The 19,080-nt window shown below is 48.7% G+C and overlaps 1 protein-coding gene across 1 annotated transcript in view; it reads left to right on the top strand.

Moving 5' to 3' along the window:
* Positions 1-19,080, top strand: part of pde8b (phosphodiesterase 8B) — a 440,027-nt gene that overhangs the window by 379,878 nt on the left and 41,069 nt on the right. Inside the window, exon 16 of the mRNA XM_085982537.1 lies at positions 1,132-1,203. Coding sequence (XP_085838663.1) covers positions 1,132-1,203 — 72 coding nt within the window. The remainder of the gene's footprint in view (positions 1-1,131; positions 1,204-19,080) is intronic.

Below are 19,080 nucleotides of genomic sequence, written 5' to 3'. Positions count from 1 at the left end.
CATACTCGGCCTTTAAAAGTATTCCGCTTGACGTCTATTGAAGCACAGCCTTCATCAATCTATTCGTTTTAGTTGATCCCTCATTTAATTGAATTTGGAACTTTTAAAATGAAATACCTGCCTCCCGGTCTTGGGTAGTTCTGACTCCCATGTCATGTTAAACTATCATTCTGTGATTGCTGTTCGCCCGGGGTGGTATGATTTGCACTTTGTGTTTATTTTCTGGATCATTTAAGAATACCAGGTCAAGATGAGCATCACCTTGTGTGACTTACTTGGCACACTGGGTGAAGAACCAAGTCATGTGTTTGATCTACTAACTGGGACTCTAAACCACTTGAATTTTCCCAGTTTATATTAGGCTGATTAAAGTCTCCTATTAAAGTAACTTTGCTATTCTCAAATGCCGCCCTTATCTTTTCATAGAGTAAATTGTACCCTTTTTGCTAATCTGATGGTCTATCACGTACTCATAGTATTAGTCTGGATGCTTTCAAATTGTGAGCTCCTGTAGATAAACCTTCAGAGGAGTGAGTGCAACGGGACAAGGAACTACTACTGCTGGTCAGACCTCATTTAGAACATTAGGGTTCATTTTACAAATTCACGCTTCTGTCTTATGCTCCCCCCCCTCCCCGCCCCACCCCCTCACCAGGAGCACTTGACATTCAGGGCCTTGCTATTGCTCTTGACCTTAAATGGATCTCTGATGCCTCCTCCATTCCTGAAGCTGCCTCCCAGAAGCTTGGTTATCTCTTTCGTGCTAAAATGGAACTAGTGCTTTAGGGCTGTTTAAGTAATGTTGAGAGTTCTGGCCTGTTGGTGATTTGCTTGATTCTGGTTCTGAGTTTAATGGATTTTGGATCCATTGACTTTAAAGCCAGGTTAGTTCCTCATTCTGGGGTATGTTAGCCAGAGGAAGCGATTACAACTCTTATTATAGGGTGGCCTAAAATCTATTCAGTGACCTCTTGTTGACAATGATTTAATTAATGGAGCCACAAAACAGCCTGCTCCAAAAGTTCTTATAAGCAGTACAGAAAACACATACAGAACACGGATAATGACACTTTAAGAATATTGCCAACTTACATGTGTAATTATATTACCGTTTTTCATTGTGTTACATAGCCTGCTGGCAAACTGAGAAGACTGAGGTACCACTATGGACTTCTCTTGATGGGCAGATTGAAGAAGAACCAGGTACCTTACAGACAAGCATGTTTTACTAACAGGCAACCAACTAGATTTGCAAATTGGGTTCCTTTCATTTTTATGTTAATTTCCAGCAGTTGCCTTTATTGTCCTCCTCTTATAGGTCTTCCAATCAGACACACTATTTTCCAACTGAGCAGGCACTGCTGCTGCAGAAAACAGCCAGTAGGGGGGTGTGCAAGAGTAGTTTGGGTTCAGATTGTCCTCTATCCCTGTGGGGAAGCACCTTGCTTCCACTCAACCCCCCTCCTTGACAGCCAGGCCCCGAGATCTGGATCTCGCCATATGAGAAGTTGTAGGCACAGAGCTGCTTGACATCACTGAGAGTTGCAGTGCATTAGTGCACCACGCTCTGCCACTGCAACCTGGGTGCCACAGAATCTCAGTGATTTAAATCATTCATTCAGGTTCAGTGGCGGAGTCCTGTGCTAAGAATGAAGGGAAGGAGTACAGTCCCCACTACTTACACGTCCACACTTATCCCGGACAGCCACCTATGTCGGGCAAATGGCGCTAACACAGAAGATAGGAGCAGGAGTAGGCCATTCAGCCCCTCGAGCCTGCTCCGCCATTTAATGAGATCATGGCTGATCATCCAAATTCAGTACCCTGTCCCTGCTTTCTCCCCATATCCCTTGATCCCTTTAGCCTTAAGAAATATATCTAACTCCTTCTTAAATATATTGAATATAACCATTTGCATTGCCACAGGCTTCAAATGCAAAGGTGCCACTTATAACGTATTAAGCGCCGACTATTTCGGTCATTTCAATAAGTACTGGCCCTGTACGTATCCATTTAAAAGGCTCTACTGATTTCAGGCAAAGTCGGGTCTTCAAGCAGTTTCATTCAGCGGTTCACACCTCGTTAAAATGCGATTACCTTAGTGATGAGATTCTGGATGCAACTGCTACCAATTCGGAGAGGCAGTTGCTGATGCACTATCAACAACACCAAAGACTACGAGTTGAACTTATACGAAGTAGGCTTTTATTGACTAAGAACTGGAGCATGCCTCTGCTAGTGGATCCATCCTAAGAGCTCCCGGGGGAAGGGTGGTGAGTCACCTTTATACCCGGGGTTAGGGGTGGAACCAGGGGCGGAGACATGCCCGGTCCTGTACAGAGTTAACAGTGGTTTACCACACAGACATGTACAGAGTTAGCAGTGGTTTACCACATTCACCCCTCGTTTAAAAAAGAGTCCGGCGGGGTGAAGTGTTTCAAAAGTTCGTATACGAAAGTCTCTCCGGGGGTCTTGTCTGCCGTAATGATCTTCGTGGTGCCGGTTGCGGCGGTTCTTTGCCCGTGGCCGCTTCTCGCGTGGGACGGAGCACTGGCGTGTCGTCCTCTCGGGGTAGGGATGGCACTGGCATGTCGTCAGTTCGTGGTAGACACCCCGGTAGTGCGTCGTGGGTAGTGGTGGTGGGTGGAGGTAGTGGATGGTGATCGATGGTGTTTCGGGTGGTACCTGAGGGTGCGAGGTCTCGAATTGAGACTGTGTCCTCCCGCCCGTCAGGATATGCCACGTAGGCGTACTGTGGGTTGGCGTGGAGGAGGTGAACCTTTTCGACCAGGGGGTCCGTCTTATGGCTCCTCACGTGTTTCCTGAGCAGGACGGGTCCCGGAGACGTCAGCCATGGCGGTAGTGATGTCCCCGAGGTGGATTTCCTGGGGAAGACGAACATCTTCTCGTGAGGGGTGGCGTTTGTGGCAGTACAGAGCAGTGATCATATGGAGTGGAGTGCATCGGGGAGGACATCTTGCCAGTGGGAGATTGGGAGGCCCTTGGATTTTAGGGCGAGCATGGCGGTCTTCCACACCGTTGCGTTCTCCCTCTCTACCTGTCCGTTACCCCGGGGGTTGTAGCTGGTAGTCCTGCTCGTGGCTATGCCCTTCTCGAGCAGGTACTGGCGCAGCTCGTCGCTCATGAACGACGAGCCCCTGTCGCTGTGGATGTAATTGGGGAAGCCAAATATGGCGAACAGGTCGTTGAGGCACCTGATGACTGTGGCGCTGGTCATGTCCGGGCAGGGGATGGCGAAGGGGAAGCGGGAGTACTCGTCAATAATATTGAGGAAGTACGTGTTGCGGTCAGAGGAGGGAAGGGGCCCCTTGAAATCGACGCTGAGACGTTCGAAGGGGCGGGTGGCTTTAATCAGGTGTGCCCTGTCTGGCCTATAAAAATGCGGTTTGCATTCGGCGCAGACCTGGCAGTTCCTGGTCATGGTCCTGACCTCCTCGATGGAGTAAGGCAGGTTGCGAGCTTTAATAAAATGGAAGAACCTGGTGACCCCCGGGTGGCAGAGATCATTGTGGAGGGTCCGTAGCCTATCGACTTGTGCATTGGCACATGTCCCACGGGATAGGGCGTCTGGGGGCTCATTAAGTTTCCCGGGCCGGTATAAGATATCATAGTTGTAGGTGGATAACTCGATCCTCCACCGCAATATCTTATCATTTTTGATTTTCCCCCTTTGTCTGTTGTTAAACATAAATGCGACTGACCGTTGATCAGTGAGCAGGGTGAAACGTTTACCGGCCAGGTAATGCCTCCAGTGCCGTACAGCCTCCACTATCGCCTGGGCCTCCTTCTCGACTGAGGAGTGTCGAATTTCGGGGCCCTGGAGGGTCCGTGAAAAGAAGGCCACGGGTCTCCCCGCCTGGTTAAGGGTTGCGGCTAGGGCGAAGTCAGATGCATCGCTCTCCACTTGGAAAGGGATGGACTCATCCACTGCATGCATTGTGGCCTTCGCAATGTCCTCTTTTATGAGGGTGAAGGCCGCACGGGCCTCTGCAGTCAGGGGGAAGGAGGTTGACTTGATGAGGGGCCGGGCTTTGTCCGCATAGTTGGGCACCCACTGGGCGTAGTAAGAGAAGAACCCTAGGCATCTCTTCAGGGATTTTAGGCAGTGGGGGAGGGGTAGTTCCAGGAGGGGGCGCATTCGGTCGGGGTCGATGACTCCGTTTTCCACCACGCAGCCAAGAATAGCAAGGCGCGTGGTGCGGAACATACATTTTTCTCTGTTGTATGTCAGATTCAGCCGTTGGGCCGTACGGAGGAATTTTTCTAGGTTGGCGTCGTGGTCATGCCGGTCATGGCCGCAGATGGTGACGTTGTCTAGATAGGGGAAGGTGGCCTGCAGCGCGTTCTGGTCAACCATCCGGTCCATCTCCCTTTGGAAGACCGAGACCCCGTTGGTGACGCCGAAGGGGACTCGGAGGAAGTGGTAGAGGCGACCGTCGGCCTCGAAGGCCGTGTACTGGTGGTCCTCAGGCCTGATGGGGAGCTGGTGGTATGCCGACTTCAGATCAATCATCGAGAATACCCGGTATTGTGCTATCTGGTTGACCATGTCAGATATGCGGGGAAGTGGGTATGCGTCTAATTGCATGTATCGATTGATCGTCTGGCTGTAATCAATAACCAGGCGCTGTTTTTCGCCGGTCTTCACTACCACCACTTGGGCTCGCCATGGGCTGGTGCTGCCCTCGATAATCCCTTCCCTCAGGAGTCTTTCTACTTCTGATTTAATAAAGCTCCTATCCCCGGCACTGTACCGCCTCCTTTTAGTAGCAATTGGCTTGCAGTCTTTGGCGAGGTTAGCGAACAACGGGGGGGGGGGTTTGACCTTCAGGGTGGACAGGCTGCATACTTTGCGCGGCGCCGTGTTTAAATTCTGCCGGCTGCAGACTGTAAGTGGGGGCAGGGGCCCGCCATATGCCATCGTGACGCTCTCCAGATGGCACTGGAAGTCTAATCCTAGCAGTACGGGAGCGCAGAGCTGTGGCAGGACGAGGAATTTAAAATCTCTGTACTCCACGCCGTTCACTGTCAGAGTCGCTACACAGTAGCCGCCGACGTCCGCTGTATGGGACTTTGAGGCCATAAAGACCTGGTGGCATGTGGGCATAACCGATAGGGAGTAGCGTCGCACCGTGTTGGGGTGGATGAAGCTCTCCGTGCTTCCGCAGTCGAAAAGGCAATTTGTGGCATGGCCATTTACCTTTACGTTCATCATGGACCTGGCTAGTTGATGGGGCCTAGATTGGTCCAGGGTGATGGAGGCCATCGTCGAGGTCGGTGGGCCGCTGTAGTATTCGCCCGCGCCGGGGGCCTGGTCTCGAAATGGTGCCCAAGATGGTGGCTCCCCCGCGGCTGGTGGTGCCCAAAATGGCGGCCCGCACATCTCACACGTGGTTGGTGGGGTCCAAAATGGCGGCCTGCACGGTTCACACGTTGGGAATTGGGGGTCGATTTCGCCCTGCACACTCTCGCGTAGTGGCCTTTCTTGCCGCATTTGGAGCAGGTTGCGTCCTTTGCTGGGCATTGCTGTCTGGGGTGCTTGGCCTGGCCGCAGAAGTAGCATTTCTGGCCTCTGGTCATTGCAGCTGTAGTTGGGCTGCTGGCGGCTTGTGGCCTTACCGGGTCCCAAGATGGCTGCTCCCGAGATATCCACGTGGCCATCCAGTCAGGGGGGGTAGGCGTCCATGTTCTGGAGGGCCACATCTAACGAGTTAGCGAGGGCCACAGTCTTCTGTAGGTCGAGCCCCCTCTGTTCCAGCAGCCTCTGCCGAGTATAGTTGGACCTGATGCCGGCTACGTAGGCGTCTCGGATCAGGTCTTCCGTGCATTCCTTGGCCATCACCGCTTTGCAATTACAGGCCCGGCCGAGGACTCTCGGTGCCAGTAAATATTCGGCGCCCGATTCCCCGGGGCGCTGTTTTCGGGTAGCCAGGAGGTGTCTGGCGTAGACCTCATTAACAGGCCTCACATATTGTTCCTTTAGCGTTGCGATGGCGGCCGCGTAAGTTGTGGCGTCTCGGATGATCGAGTAGACTCAGTGGCTCACCCGTGAGTTCAAGACAAGCCGTTTCGCGTCATCTGTAGTGACGGTAGTGCTGGAGGCCTCCAGGAAGGCTTCGAAACAGCTCCGCCAGTGTTCAAAGTTATTGGCTGCATCTGCTGCTTGAGGATCCAGGTCTAAACGTTCCGGCTTCAAGATTTGCTCCATGTCGAAAATTTAGTCAATAAAATTGATGCACTATCAACAACACCAAAGACTACGAGTTGAACTTATACGAAGTAGGCTTTTATTGACTAAGAACTGGAGCATGCCTCTGCTAGTTGATCCATCCTAAGAGCTCCTGGGGGAAGGGTGGTGAGTCACCTTTATACCCGGGCTTGGGGGTGGAGCCAGGGGCGGAGACATGCCCGGACCTGTACAGAGTTAACAGTGGTTTACCACAGTTGCTAAGTGAGATTCCCTGTTAAAAAAAAATGTTGGTTACTTACCTTTTTTGTTTTACCGTCCACCGCATAGAGCGGGCAAATTGGGTTAACACCTATGCGCCCGCTATAAGCGGTGGGGACCGTATTTCTTGCTTATCTAAAATGTGCAGGATTTCGATACTCTGGGAAATCTCCTTACAAATCGCTTTTCTTAAAATCTGTTCCAAAAAAGGGCCTAAATTAACAAGGGACAAATTGTCTTCTCCTGTGCTTCAAATTTCCGTGGCTGGGAAATTCCTCGGAGTTGCTCCCGCTCCGCCAGCGTTACTTCATTGGAAGTGAAACGGAAATCCCACTTACCAAGGAACGCCACGGAGCGGCAGCAGCTCCGAGGAATTTTCCAGCCTCTGTTCCTGAGGTTTTAAGGTTTCTTCCGATATGAGGCTTAGTGACAGATATAATTTTGTGTGGTTTGATTCGTTTCATTGCCTTTAGTTAGGACCACACCCACGCGGCCTGGCGTCTCTTTGCATGGTTGTGTGGAGAACCGATGACATGACTGTGAAAATTGTGTCACTGACAAATGGTGGTGCAATAACAATGACACAAAGAGACTTTCTTCATTAGGACAATGCCCCTTTAATTTGAAGCTGAGCCAGACACACCAGCAAGGTCACAAGGATTGTTCCCTGGACTGTGTTAAATTAGCTGATCATAGATAGAAGTGTCGCAATTCACCGCCGTGCCCCTGAATTAGGGAAGCCAAAATCGGCCAGGGTTCCTGCTCTTGTTTCATTTCCAGTGAGTCCGGCTGTAAAGGTGCATGTGTGTGAATCTCAGCTAAGGACAGGATCAGGCTTAATTGTGATGCATCCACAGTGGAATAGCCTGCTGACACTCAAGAACCAGCCCAATTTCTCTCAGTGCATCTTCATTACTTTTTCATATGAACAGATTGTGACTCCCAGTGTTCCCTCCCACTAGTAGTCATGTAATCTCCTGAGAGACTTGACTATTCCAACGCACTCCCGGCTGGCCTCCCACGTTCTACCCTACATAAACTTGTGGTCATCCACAACTCAGCTGCCCGTGTCCTAATTCGCACCAAGTCCCGTTCACCCATCTCCCCTGTGCTCGCTGACCTACATTGGTTCCAAGTTAAGCAACGCCTCGATTTTAAAATTCTCATCCTTGTTTTCAAATCCCTCCATGGCCTCGCCCTCCCTATCTCTGTAATCTCCTCCAGCCCCACAACCCCCCCGAGATATCTGCGCTCCTCTAATTCTGCCCCTCTTGACCATCCCTGATTATAATCGCTCAACCATTGGTGGCCGTGCCTTCTGTTGCCTAGGCCCTAAGCTCTGGCATTCCCTGCCTAAACCTCTCTGCCTTGCTACCTCTCTTTCTTCCTTTAAGACGCTCCTTAAAACCTACCTCTTTGACCAAGCTTTTAGTCATCCGCCCTAATTTCTCCTTATGTGGCTCGGTGTCAAATTTTTTGTCTTATAATACTCCTGTGAAGCACCTTGGGATGTTTTACTATGTTAAATGCGCTATATAAATACAAGTTGTTGTTGAGAGGCAAAACATTTTTTTTTAAACTCTAGGCTAAATCAGGGAAAAGAAATCAGTGACCATGAGGTACATTCCCAATGTCCCACCTACTTTTGTACACAATGATATTCGCCACAGCAAGGAACTTGTCCAGCCCTTTTTTGAATTGTTGCAGTAAATCCACACTCACTACTCAAGCCTGAAACTTATTCCAGGTGTTGACAATTCTCTGCGTTAAGTAAAACCTCCTGACATCTAGTCTCGTCCTACACTTGCATATCTTCCAGGAATGACCCTTCGTTTTCTAGGCCTATGCAATGTAAACATTGAAGAATTGCGGTACCACATGACATTAAAGTGCCATTTATAATGGCCCAGAAATTCGGGTCTCCACGGGTGAGTACGCACGGGGTACTCACCCGTAGGCCCAATGGAAATGCCGGTTTCCTGCATGCGCGGGAAACCGGCACTTCCGTTCCCCTGAAAGAAGGGGTTCAGAGTTGGAACGCATGCGCAGGAGAGGCTACGCGTGCGCATCGAACTTAGGTGTTTTTTGCAGGTTTTTCTGGGAGGGTAATTCTGCAGAATTTACACATTTAAAAGCAGACGTAAGGCCTGCTTTTTACAAGGTAAGTGGTGAATTAATTAAAATTAAAACATTTTTTCCACAGGTTTATTATTTTTAAATACTTTAAAGCAAGGTAAGTTTATTTTTAGCCCCGTTAGAAAATAAAATAAATTTTTTCAAAAATTTAAATTATTGTTTAAAATAGTTATTTCATGTAATTTATAGTTTATTTAAAAAATGTGATTTTTTTAAAGTTTATTTGAAGATTTAGTGATGTTTTGGGGCCGTAGTATTTATAAGTTTTGACAGCTCTTCCTGTCAAACTTATGAATGGAGCATTCCCTGCTCCAATTGGCTCTCCATGGCCCACGTGATCCCAGGGGATGCATCGAACTAACTGCGCCCCTGGGATACGCAAGCACTGCGCGCCGGCAGCTGGATCAGGCCCCGGATCGGAATTCCACGGGGGCCCACTGCTCAACGGCTGGCGTGCAAGGTAAGTGCAGGTCGGGGGCTTGCACCCGCGGGAAGCCCCCGATCCAAATTTCTGGGCCAATTTCTTGTGTGTCAGGATAGTTTTCTACAACAATATGTCCCAGAGGCAACAAGGGGGCAAGCCATATTAGATTTGGTAATGAGTAATGATCCCAATTTAGTTACCAGCCTAACTCTGCGTGAACATTTATCCAATAGCGAGCATAACATGATCGAGTTCAACATAGCATTTGAAAGGGAGAAACGCGAAACAGCTACTATGATTCTAGATTTGGGTAAGGCCGACTTCAGCAAGATGAGGCAGAGACTGTCCACAGTAAACTGGGCAAATCTGTTCATGGGTAAAATGACAGAAGCTCAGTGGGAGATGTTCGATAAAGAATTTAAGGTGATACAGAACCAGTTTATGCCCCTGAGAGGCAAGAGTTCTACTTGCCAAAAAAACAGCCTTGGACAACTAAAGAGGTGAGGGACAGCATAAAGCTAAAAGAAAAAGCATACAAAAATAGCACAGATCCTGGCGAATGGGAAAGATACAAAGAACAGCAAAGGGTCACAAAACAGATAGTAAGAGCTACAAAAAGGGAGTATGAAAAGAAATTTACAAGGGATATCAAAATCAACACATAATTTTTACAATTATATTAGGAAAAAGAGGGTAGTCAGGAGCAATGTTGGCCCCTTAAAAACTGAAAGTGATGATATTGTCAATGATAAGGAAATAGCGGACATGTTGAATAATTACTTTGTGTCAGTATTTACAGTAGAGGAAGAAATCCCAAGAAAACTAATATTGAATCAGGGACAAGGACTCAACAAAATTAACATAAGTAAAATAACAGTAATGAAGAAAATAATGGCTCTAAAGAGTGACAAATCCCCAGGGCCAGATGGTTGTCACTCGAGGGTTTTAAAGGAAGTAGGTGAGCACATCGCTGATGCCCTAACTATAATCTTCCAAAGTTCTCTCGATTCAGGAACCGTTCCTTTAGATTGGAAAATTGCACATGTCACCCCACTATTTAAGAATGGTGAGAGAGGAAAACCAGGGAATTATAGACCAGTTAGCCTAAAATCTATTGTCGGGAAATTGCTAGAGTCTATAATTAAGGATAGGGTGACTGAACATCTTGAAAATTTTCAGTTGATCAGAGAGTGCCAGCGTGGATGTGTGAAAGGTAGGTCATGCCTGACAAACCTGATCGAATTTTTTGACAAGGTGATTGAAGTAGTGGACAGGGGAATGTCAATGGATGTTATTTATATCATAGAATCATAGAATGCTTACAGCACAGGAGGTGGTCATTCGGCCCGTTGAGCCCGTGCCGACTCTCTGCAAGAACACTTCAGCTAGTCCCACTCCCCCACCCTTTCTCTGTAGCCCTGCAATTTTTTTTCCTTCAGGTACTTATCCAATTCCATTTTGAAAGCCACGATTGAGTCTGCCTCCACCACCCTTTCAGGCAGTGCATTCCAGATCCTAACCACTCGCTGCGTAAAAAAGTTTTTCCTCATGTCACCTTTGGTTCTTTTGTCAATCACCTTAAATCTGCATTCTCTTCTGCCAATGGGAACAGTTTCTATCTACTCTGTCTAGACCCCTCATGATTTTGAATACCTCTATCAAATCACCTCTCAACCTTCTCTGCTCTAAGGAGAACAACCCTAGCTTCTGTAGCCTATCCACGTAACTGAAATCTGTCATCCCTGGAATCATTCTCATAAATCTTTTCTGCACCCTCTCTAAGGCCTTCACATCCTTCCTAAAGTGTGGTGCCCAGAATTGGACACAATACCCCAGTTGAGGCCGAACCAGTGTTTTTTAAATGTTCATCATAACTTCCTTGCTTTTGTAATCTATGCCTCTATTTATGAAGCCCAGGATCTCGTATGCTTTTTTAACCACTTTCTCAACCTGCCCTGCCACCTTCAACAATTTGTGCACATATACTCTCTGTTCATGCACCCCCTTTAGGATTGTACCCTTTAGTTTATATTGCCTCTCCTCATTATTTCTACCAAAATGTATCACTTTGCACATTTCTGTTTTAAATTTCATCTGCCACGTGTCCGCCCATTTCACCAGCCTGTTTATATCTTTTTGAAGTCTATCACTATCCTCCTCACTGTTCACTATACCTCCAAGTTTTGTGTCATCTGCCAATTTTGAACTTGTGCCCTGTACTCCCAAGTCCAAGCCATTAATATATATCAAGAAAAGCCGTGGTTCTAGTACCGATCCCTGGGGAACACCACTGTATACCTTCCTCCAGTCCGACAAACAACTGTTCACCACTACTCTCTGTTTCCTGTCACTTAGCCAATTCTGTATCCATGCTGCCACTCCCTTTTATTCCATGGGCTTCAACATTGCTGGTAAGCCTATTATGTGGCACTTTATCAAACACCTTTTGGAAGTCCATATACGCATCAACCGCATTGCCCTCATCAACCCTCTCTGTTACCTCATCAAAAAATTCGAACAAGTTAGTTAAACACAAGTTGCCTTTAACTAATCCACACTTGTCCAAGTGACTATTAACTTTGTTCCTGATTATCATTTCCAAAATCTTCCCCACTACCGAAGTTAAACTGACTGGCCTGTAGTGGCTGGGTTTATCCTTACACCCTTTTTTTAAACAAGGGTGTAATATTTGCAATTCTCCAGTCCTCTGGCACCACCCCTGTATCGAGGAGGATTGGAAGATTATGGTCAGTACCATTCAATTTCCTCCTTAACCTCCCTCAGCATCCTAGGATGCATCCCATCCAGTCCTGGTGATTTATCAACTTTAAGTTCAGACAGCCTTTCTAGTACCTCCTCTTTATCAAATCTTATCTCGTCCAGTATCTTCATTACCTCCTCTTTCACTATGACTTTGGCAGCATCTTCTTCCTTGGTGTAGACAGAAGCAAAGTCCTCATTTAGTAGCTCACCGATGCCCTCTGCCTCCATGCGTAGGTCTCCATTTTGGTCCTTAATCGTCCCCACTCCTCCTCTTAATACCCGTTAATTATTTATATGCCTATCGAATACATTTGAATTCCCTTTTATGTTAGCTGCCAATCTATTCTTTGCCCCTCTTACTTTCTTTTTCACTTCCTCTTGAACTTTCTATATATAGCCTGATTCTCACTTGTATTCTCGACCCAACATCTGTCATATGCACTCTTTTCTGCTTCATTTTACTCTCAATCTCTTTCTTCATCCAGGGAACTCTGGCTTTAGTTGCCCTACCTTTCCCCCTCGTGGGAATGTACCTCAACTGTACCCGAACCATCTCCTCCTTAAAGGCAGCCCATTCTTCAATTACAGTTTTGTCTGCCAATCTTTGATTCCAATTTACCTGGGCCAGATCTGTTTTCAACCCACTGAAATTTGCCTTATCCAATTAAGTATTTTTACTCTAGCTTGCTCCCTATCCTTTTCCATAGCTAATCTAAACCTTATGATACTATGATCACTGTTCCCTAAATGTTCCCCTACTGACACTTGACCCATCTCATTCCCCAGAACCAGATCCAGCAATGCCTCCTTCCTCGTTGGACCAGAAACGTACTGATCAAGAAAGTTCTCCTGAACACACTTCAGAAATTCTTTCCCATCTCTGCCCTTTACACTATTACTATCCCAGACTATATTAGGATAATTGAAGTGCCCTATTATTACTACTCTATAGTTTTACATAGGATATATGGCACAGAAACAGACCATTCGGCCCAACCAGTCCATGCCGGCATTTATGCTCCACACGAGTCTCCTCCCGTCTTTCCTCATCTAAATCCATCAGCATAACCCTCTATTCCCTACTCCCTCATATGCTTGTCTAGCCTCCCCTTAAATGGTTCTATACTATTTGCTTCAACCACTCCCTGTGGTTGCGAGTTCCACATTTGGGTAAAGAAGTTTCTTCTGAATTCCCTATTGGATTTCTTGGTGACTATCTTATATTGATGGCCTCTAGTTATGCTCTTCCCCACAAGTGGAACATTGGCCCCGATTTTCTCCCAGCCGTCGGGCGGGTTTTTAGGCGGGCGGGGGCTGAAAAAAAAAAAAAAAAAAAAAAAAAAAAAAAAATCGCAGAAATAGGGGGTAGCGACCCCCCCCCGCCCGATTCCTCGCCCCGCCCGACTTTCGCCCCCGTGTTTCAGCGTGACCTGAATCAGTCCCGCCCGCCGCAGACGGGAATGGTCGGCGGGAAACTAATGATCAATTATTGGCATGTTTAATCCTATTTTCAGGGGCCCTTGCAATTTTCAGCCTTTCCCCACGTAAAACATGCCTGGTGGGAACACTGCTGATGAAACCTGGCGTGAACAGAGTTGGCTTGCTTGCTTTCAGCTGCAGGTCAATCAGGACTGAAGAGATTTAATCAGACAGCATTTGGAGGCTGCAGGACCTTGTTGCTGAAGGCTTGGGGCAACTTGTTGAAGGCTTAGGCACAGCTGTGGAAGGTTGTAGCCTCACACACTTCTCCAGTGTGAGCTCCTGGGAAGCCCCTCTCACCACCCTAACTCAGCGCCTCCTCAATGGAGGCATCTGCCAGAAGCATGGGAGGCCTTTTGTTCCTTTCCTTCCTGGCATTAGAGGATCTCCAACAACCCAGGAGGCTGGAGCAACTCCAGCAACAACAGCACCAGCAACAACAGCAGCACCAACAGGAGCGGCAGGCTGCGGCTCAGCCACCTGGGGCAACACAGGCCAGAAGGGGCCAGCGCATGGAAGGCCGTCAGCGCAGGAGATACCCCCCAAACAGGGTCTACAGACACAGTGTCAGCTACCTCAACATGACTGAGCAGCAGTGCCAGAGGCGGCTCCGACTTTCGCGAGAGGTTGTGACTGACATCTGCGCAATGCTGCAGCAAGACCTGGAGCCCAGAGCACCAGGTCCACACTACTTACCAGTGGCCATCAAAGTCACCACTGCACTCAACTTTTATGCCTCAGGCTCCTTCCAGGGATCAGCAGCAGACATCAGCGGCATCTCCCAGGCGGCTGCACACACTTGCATCATGCAGGTAACCAATGCCCTCTTTGCCCTCGCGCACAATCACATCCATTTCACCAGGGATCGCGCAAGTGTGAGGGCGCGAGCGCTTGGATTAGCTCAGCTGGCAGACTTTCCAAGGGTGCAGGGCATCATTGACTGCACACATGTGGCCCTTAGGGCACCCTACCGCAATCCAGGAGTTTTTGTCAACCGCAAGGGCTTCCACTCCCTTAATGTTCAGCTGGTGTGTGACCACAAGAAGGTGATTTTGCATGTTTGTGCCAGGTACCCTGGCAGCTGCCATGACTCCTTCATACTGCGCCAGTCTACTGTGCCTCCGCTATTCAGTCCGCCAAGCGAACTTGAAGGATGGCTACTTGGAGACAAGGGATATCCCTTGCGCTCTTGGCTAATGACGCCATTGAGGAGACCAGCCAGCGAAGCTGAGGAGTGCGACAACTCCAGCCACATTACCACCAGATGCATTGTCGAGCAAACCATCGGATTGCTGACGATGCGCTTCAAATGCCTCGATAGATCAGGTGGAGCCCTACAGTACTCATCAGCCAGGGTCTCCAAAATCATCGTGGTATGCTGTGAGCTTCACAACATGGCACAGCGTCATGGCTTGCTGATTCCACAGGACCAAGAGGCTCCTTACAGATCCGCCTCAGAGGAGGAGGAGGACTGTGACTGTGAGTGTGTCGACACCTTTGGTGGGCGTCCTCTGGGGTGGCGAGCCTGTGAGGGCTCGCCAGCAGTCTGCTGCTCCTGCGGCTGTGCAGGGCTTGAGACTCCTATCTCACTGGGGTGTGGACTCCGGCGGGCCTCTGACCGAGGGCCCTGAAGTGGCATGGAAGTGTGAGCGTGTGGAGAGGAGCCCCCACTTCCTTGAGGTGTGCCAACAACCTCCCTCTCGTGGGTCAGCTCCCCCTCAGCGCCTGCAGGTGGCTGGAGAGCACCTTGCTGCACATCAGGGGGGGCCATGGGGACCTGTCTCAGCACAGGAAGTCCTGCTCAGAGGGACTTCCATGAAGGTCTGGTTTCGGTGCGCAATAGATGCCCATCGCGCCTCAAGAGCTGCCATTCTATTCAGAGCACTCACCATGTTTTCGACACCCTGGCGACTAAGCTCCTCCATGGCCGCAGCCCTCCTCGGCCGCAGCCCTCCTCTCCTCGGCAGTAGCCAGCCTTACCACGGAGGTTGCCAACCTTTCCGTGGTGATGCTTTCATGTGCCAATGACTCCACTGAGGCTCTGCTCATGCTGACCATTCGCTCCACACTCGCAGCGACCCTGGAGACAAAACCTGCCAGAGACTCCTGCATCTGTGCATGGAGATCCATCACCTCCTCTCTTGCAGATGGACCCAGAGGCATAGGGTCGACATGCAGCTGAGCTGAGCTGGCAGAGGCCTGCGCCCTCCGACGAGGACTCTCCACTGCTGTCCCTGTCTCCACACTCTGCTGATGCTCACTTGTGAGCTGTGATACACCAGGTGACAACACTACTCTATGTCCCAAGGGTCCCACCGAGGTGTGAGTGTCTGCTCTGGTGCTGGGTGTGCTTACTTCTGCTGATGCTGCGCCCTCAGAGGCTGGAGCTTCCTCTGAGGAGTCTGGCTGCAAAGCCTCTTCCTCCTCGGCAGTGGCGACAGGGGCTCCGGATGGTCCTATGGGGGAGTAAAGGAAAGAGTTAGAGATGTGATGCCAAGGCTACTTGCACATTGGATTTGGCATATGCTCATAAGTCCAAATGATGTGGCTTCAGAATCATATCAGCAACTCATGCTATGTCAATGAGAGAGATGGGGAACTATTCTGTCACCAGCTTGCGGACTTGCTCCTGTCTCTCCTGCCCCAGCATCCACAGGCACGTCGGCCCCAGCAATCTCGATCGCAGCTTCCTCCCAGGGGCTCAGGTGGGCGACTGAGGGTGGTCCTCCTCCAGTCCTCGCACGCTCTCGTCTATTGTGAGCTCTCTTTTCCTGCAATGAGAGAGACAAGTGGAGTTTGAGTGAGAGTGAGTGTAGAGATTGCAAAGCATAGATGCTTGGGAGACAAAGATGTTGTGAGGCTGCAAGACCAAGGGCCCTCCCTGTGTGTTGTCAGTTGTGTTCCAAGCATCAGAGTGAGAGGCAGTGTGAGGACTGCATGGTGGAATAGTTATGTGAACGTGAGCATAGAGAGATACGGAATGGGTAAGGGTGCATGGATGTGACTGTGAAATGGGATGTGGAGGAAGAGATTGCTGAAGCTGAGTGCTGTTGGGGAAAGGCAATGGGGGTCAGGTTGAGGATGATGGAAACTTCATACTTACTTTCCCTGTACGGTGAAGGTTATTATGTCCGTGTAATTGAGACACGGACTGCAGGAGTTGGTTATAACAGGTCTTTACTGAGTGGAGACAACCTGGAACTACTATGCAAAAGTTACTACACAGGCTTATATACAGGGGTGGTCACTACTGGTACTGCAGTATACAGGGGCTGCAGAATATAGTTCCTTCTGCAAAGTACATACACTACAATTCCTCCCCTTTTAGCTAAACAGTACATAACATTCGATTAATAATTAAATAACATATTTACAATTACTGTTGCTAGATACATTAGTTGAAGTTAAGCAATTATAAGTTCAGTCTTTGAGGAGGCTTCCTGATTCTGTCTGGATAACGCCTCTTTGGGGTATCAGGTTCTTCTGGCAAAGTTGATTCAGGATCAACGTCGTTGTTTGGTTCGTCTGCTTCCAATGTCACCGATTCTGAGGTAGATGCAATTGGTACTTCGGTTTCATCACCAGGTGTATCGGATCGTGGTGTGGAATTGACGTTTTCCAGTGACTCTAGAATCTGGTCAGCATGGCGTCTTACAATGCTCTCTCCAATGTCCACGGTATACATTAGAGGTCCTTGCCGTGTACAGATCGTTCCTGGCTGCCATTTCTCTGTGCGGTAGTCCCGGGCCAAAACTGGTTGACCTATCTTAAAACTCCTGGTCGGCCTTTCATTCATATTCTGAAACTGCCTGTTCTCCACATCTCTTCTGATGTTTGGCTTAACCAAATCCAAGCGGCATCGTAGTCTTCGATTGAAGAACATCATGGCTGGAGTTTGGTTGGTAACCGCATGTGTCGCATTCCGGGAGGCAAACAAGAAGTTATCCACCTTGTGTTGTAGGGGTATGTCTTCATTACACATTGCCTTGATAGCCTTCTTGAATGTTTGAACGAACCTCTCAGCCAATCCATTGGTGGCTGGATGATATGGGGCGGATGTGTAATGCTTAACACCATTGTTCTTTAAGAACCTCCGGAACTCTTCAGACACAAACTGTGGTCCATTGTCGGAGCAAATCTGTTCAGGCAGCCCATTTCTGGTGAATATGGTTCATAAGACGGTGATAGTTTTTTTCTGTGGTGGTTGAGGACATTTTTATTACCTCTGGCCACTTTGAATGTGCATCCACCGCAATTAAAAACATCGAGTCCATAAATGGACCAGCAAAATCAATGTGCACCCTTTGCCATGGAGATGAGGGCCACTCCCATGGATGTAGAGGGGCTTGTGGTGGGGCGTTTTGGACCTTCTGGCATCCTGTACAGCTCTTGGTCATCTCTTCGATTTCTCTATCGATTCCCGGCCACCACACAAACGCTCTGGCTAAGTTCTTCATTTTTACCCCTCCCAGATGACCCTCATGAAGCTCATTGAGCACTCTATCCTTCAATTTGGGTGGAATTACTACTCTGGATCCACACATCAAGGTTCCTCTGCACACTGACAGCTGTTCTCTTCTCGGCGAGAATGCTGGCAGCAGTGGTTCGCCATGTGCTGGCCATCCCTTCACCGTTAAATCATAGACCCAGGAGAGTGTCGGATCATTTTGTGTTTCCTTTTCTATGTTTGCATTCGTCACAGGGAGACATTCGACTATGGTCGAGTGGAATATCTCCACTGGATCCACTGCAGGTGCTTCTTCCACCATCCGCAACGGTAGGCGCGACAATCCATCAGCATTCCCATGCTGTTTAGTTCCTTTGTACTCGATGTCATATTGGTGTGCCCCTAGGAAAAAGGACAACCTCTGTAGCCGTTGTGCTGTCATTATTGGTACGCCCTTCTGAGGGTTGAAAATGAAGACGAGGTTGATGATCAGTTAGTAGAGTAAATTTCTGACCATGCAGGTAGTGATTGAACTTCTTCACCCCCCACACCAGGCTGAGAGCCTCTCTGTCAATCTGGGCGTAGTTACGCTCGGCTGAAGTTAACGAGCGTGACGCAAAAGCTATCGGCCTCTCTGAACCATCAAGGAATTTATGTGACAGTACCGCTCCAATGCCGTAGGGAGACGCATCACACGCCAATCTTATCGGTAGTGATGGGTTGTAGTGAGCCAATACTTCTCTTGAAGTGATTAGGTGCTTACTCTTCTGAAAGGCCCGCTTACATTCATTGCTCCATTTCCATGCTACTCCAGTTTGTAGTAGGGCGTTCAGTGGGTGCAGAATTGTGGACAAATGCGGCAAAAACTTATGGTAGTAATTCACCAATCTGAGGAATGACCTCAGTTGCGACACATTTTCAGGTGCTGGAGCCTTAACTACCGCTTCAATTTTGTCAGGGGACTTATGTAACCCCTCTTCATCAATCATGTGGCCACAATACGATATCTGTTTCTTAAAAAACTCGCACTTGGGGCGATTGGCTCGTAGCCCATGTTCTCTTAGTCTAGTGAGCACCTGCTCTAGGTTGGCAAGGTGTTCACTGTCATCTTCACCTGTCACTAGGATGTCGTCCAAGTAACACTGAGTCCCCGGAATCCCTTGCAGGACTTGTTCCATCGCTCTTTGCCATATCGCCGGAGCTGATGCTACTCCGAATACCAGTCGATTATACTGGTAAAGACCTTTGTGAGTGTTTATCGTGAAATATTTCCTAGAGGATTCTTCAACCTCCATCTGCAAATATGCTTGTGCTAGGTCAATTTTTGTAAAACGCTTCCCTCCAGATAGTGAGGTGAAAATA

The sequence above is a fragment of the Somniosus microcephalus genome, chromosome 1 (genome assembly GCF_052327205.1).
Source record: "Somniosus microcephalus isolate GS21.2 chromosome 1, FLI_Smic_1.0, whole genome shotgun sequence".
In the NCBI taxonomy this organism is placed as follows: Eukaryota; Metazoa; Chordata; class Chondrichthyes; order Squaliformes; family Somniosidae; genus Somniosus; species Somniosus microcephalus.
The sequence above is the reverse complement of the archived record's forward strand: the minus strand, read 5'-3'. Positions and strand labels throughout refer to the sequence as shown.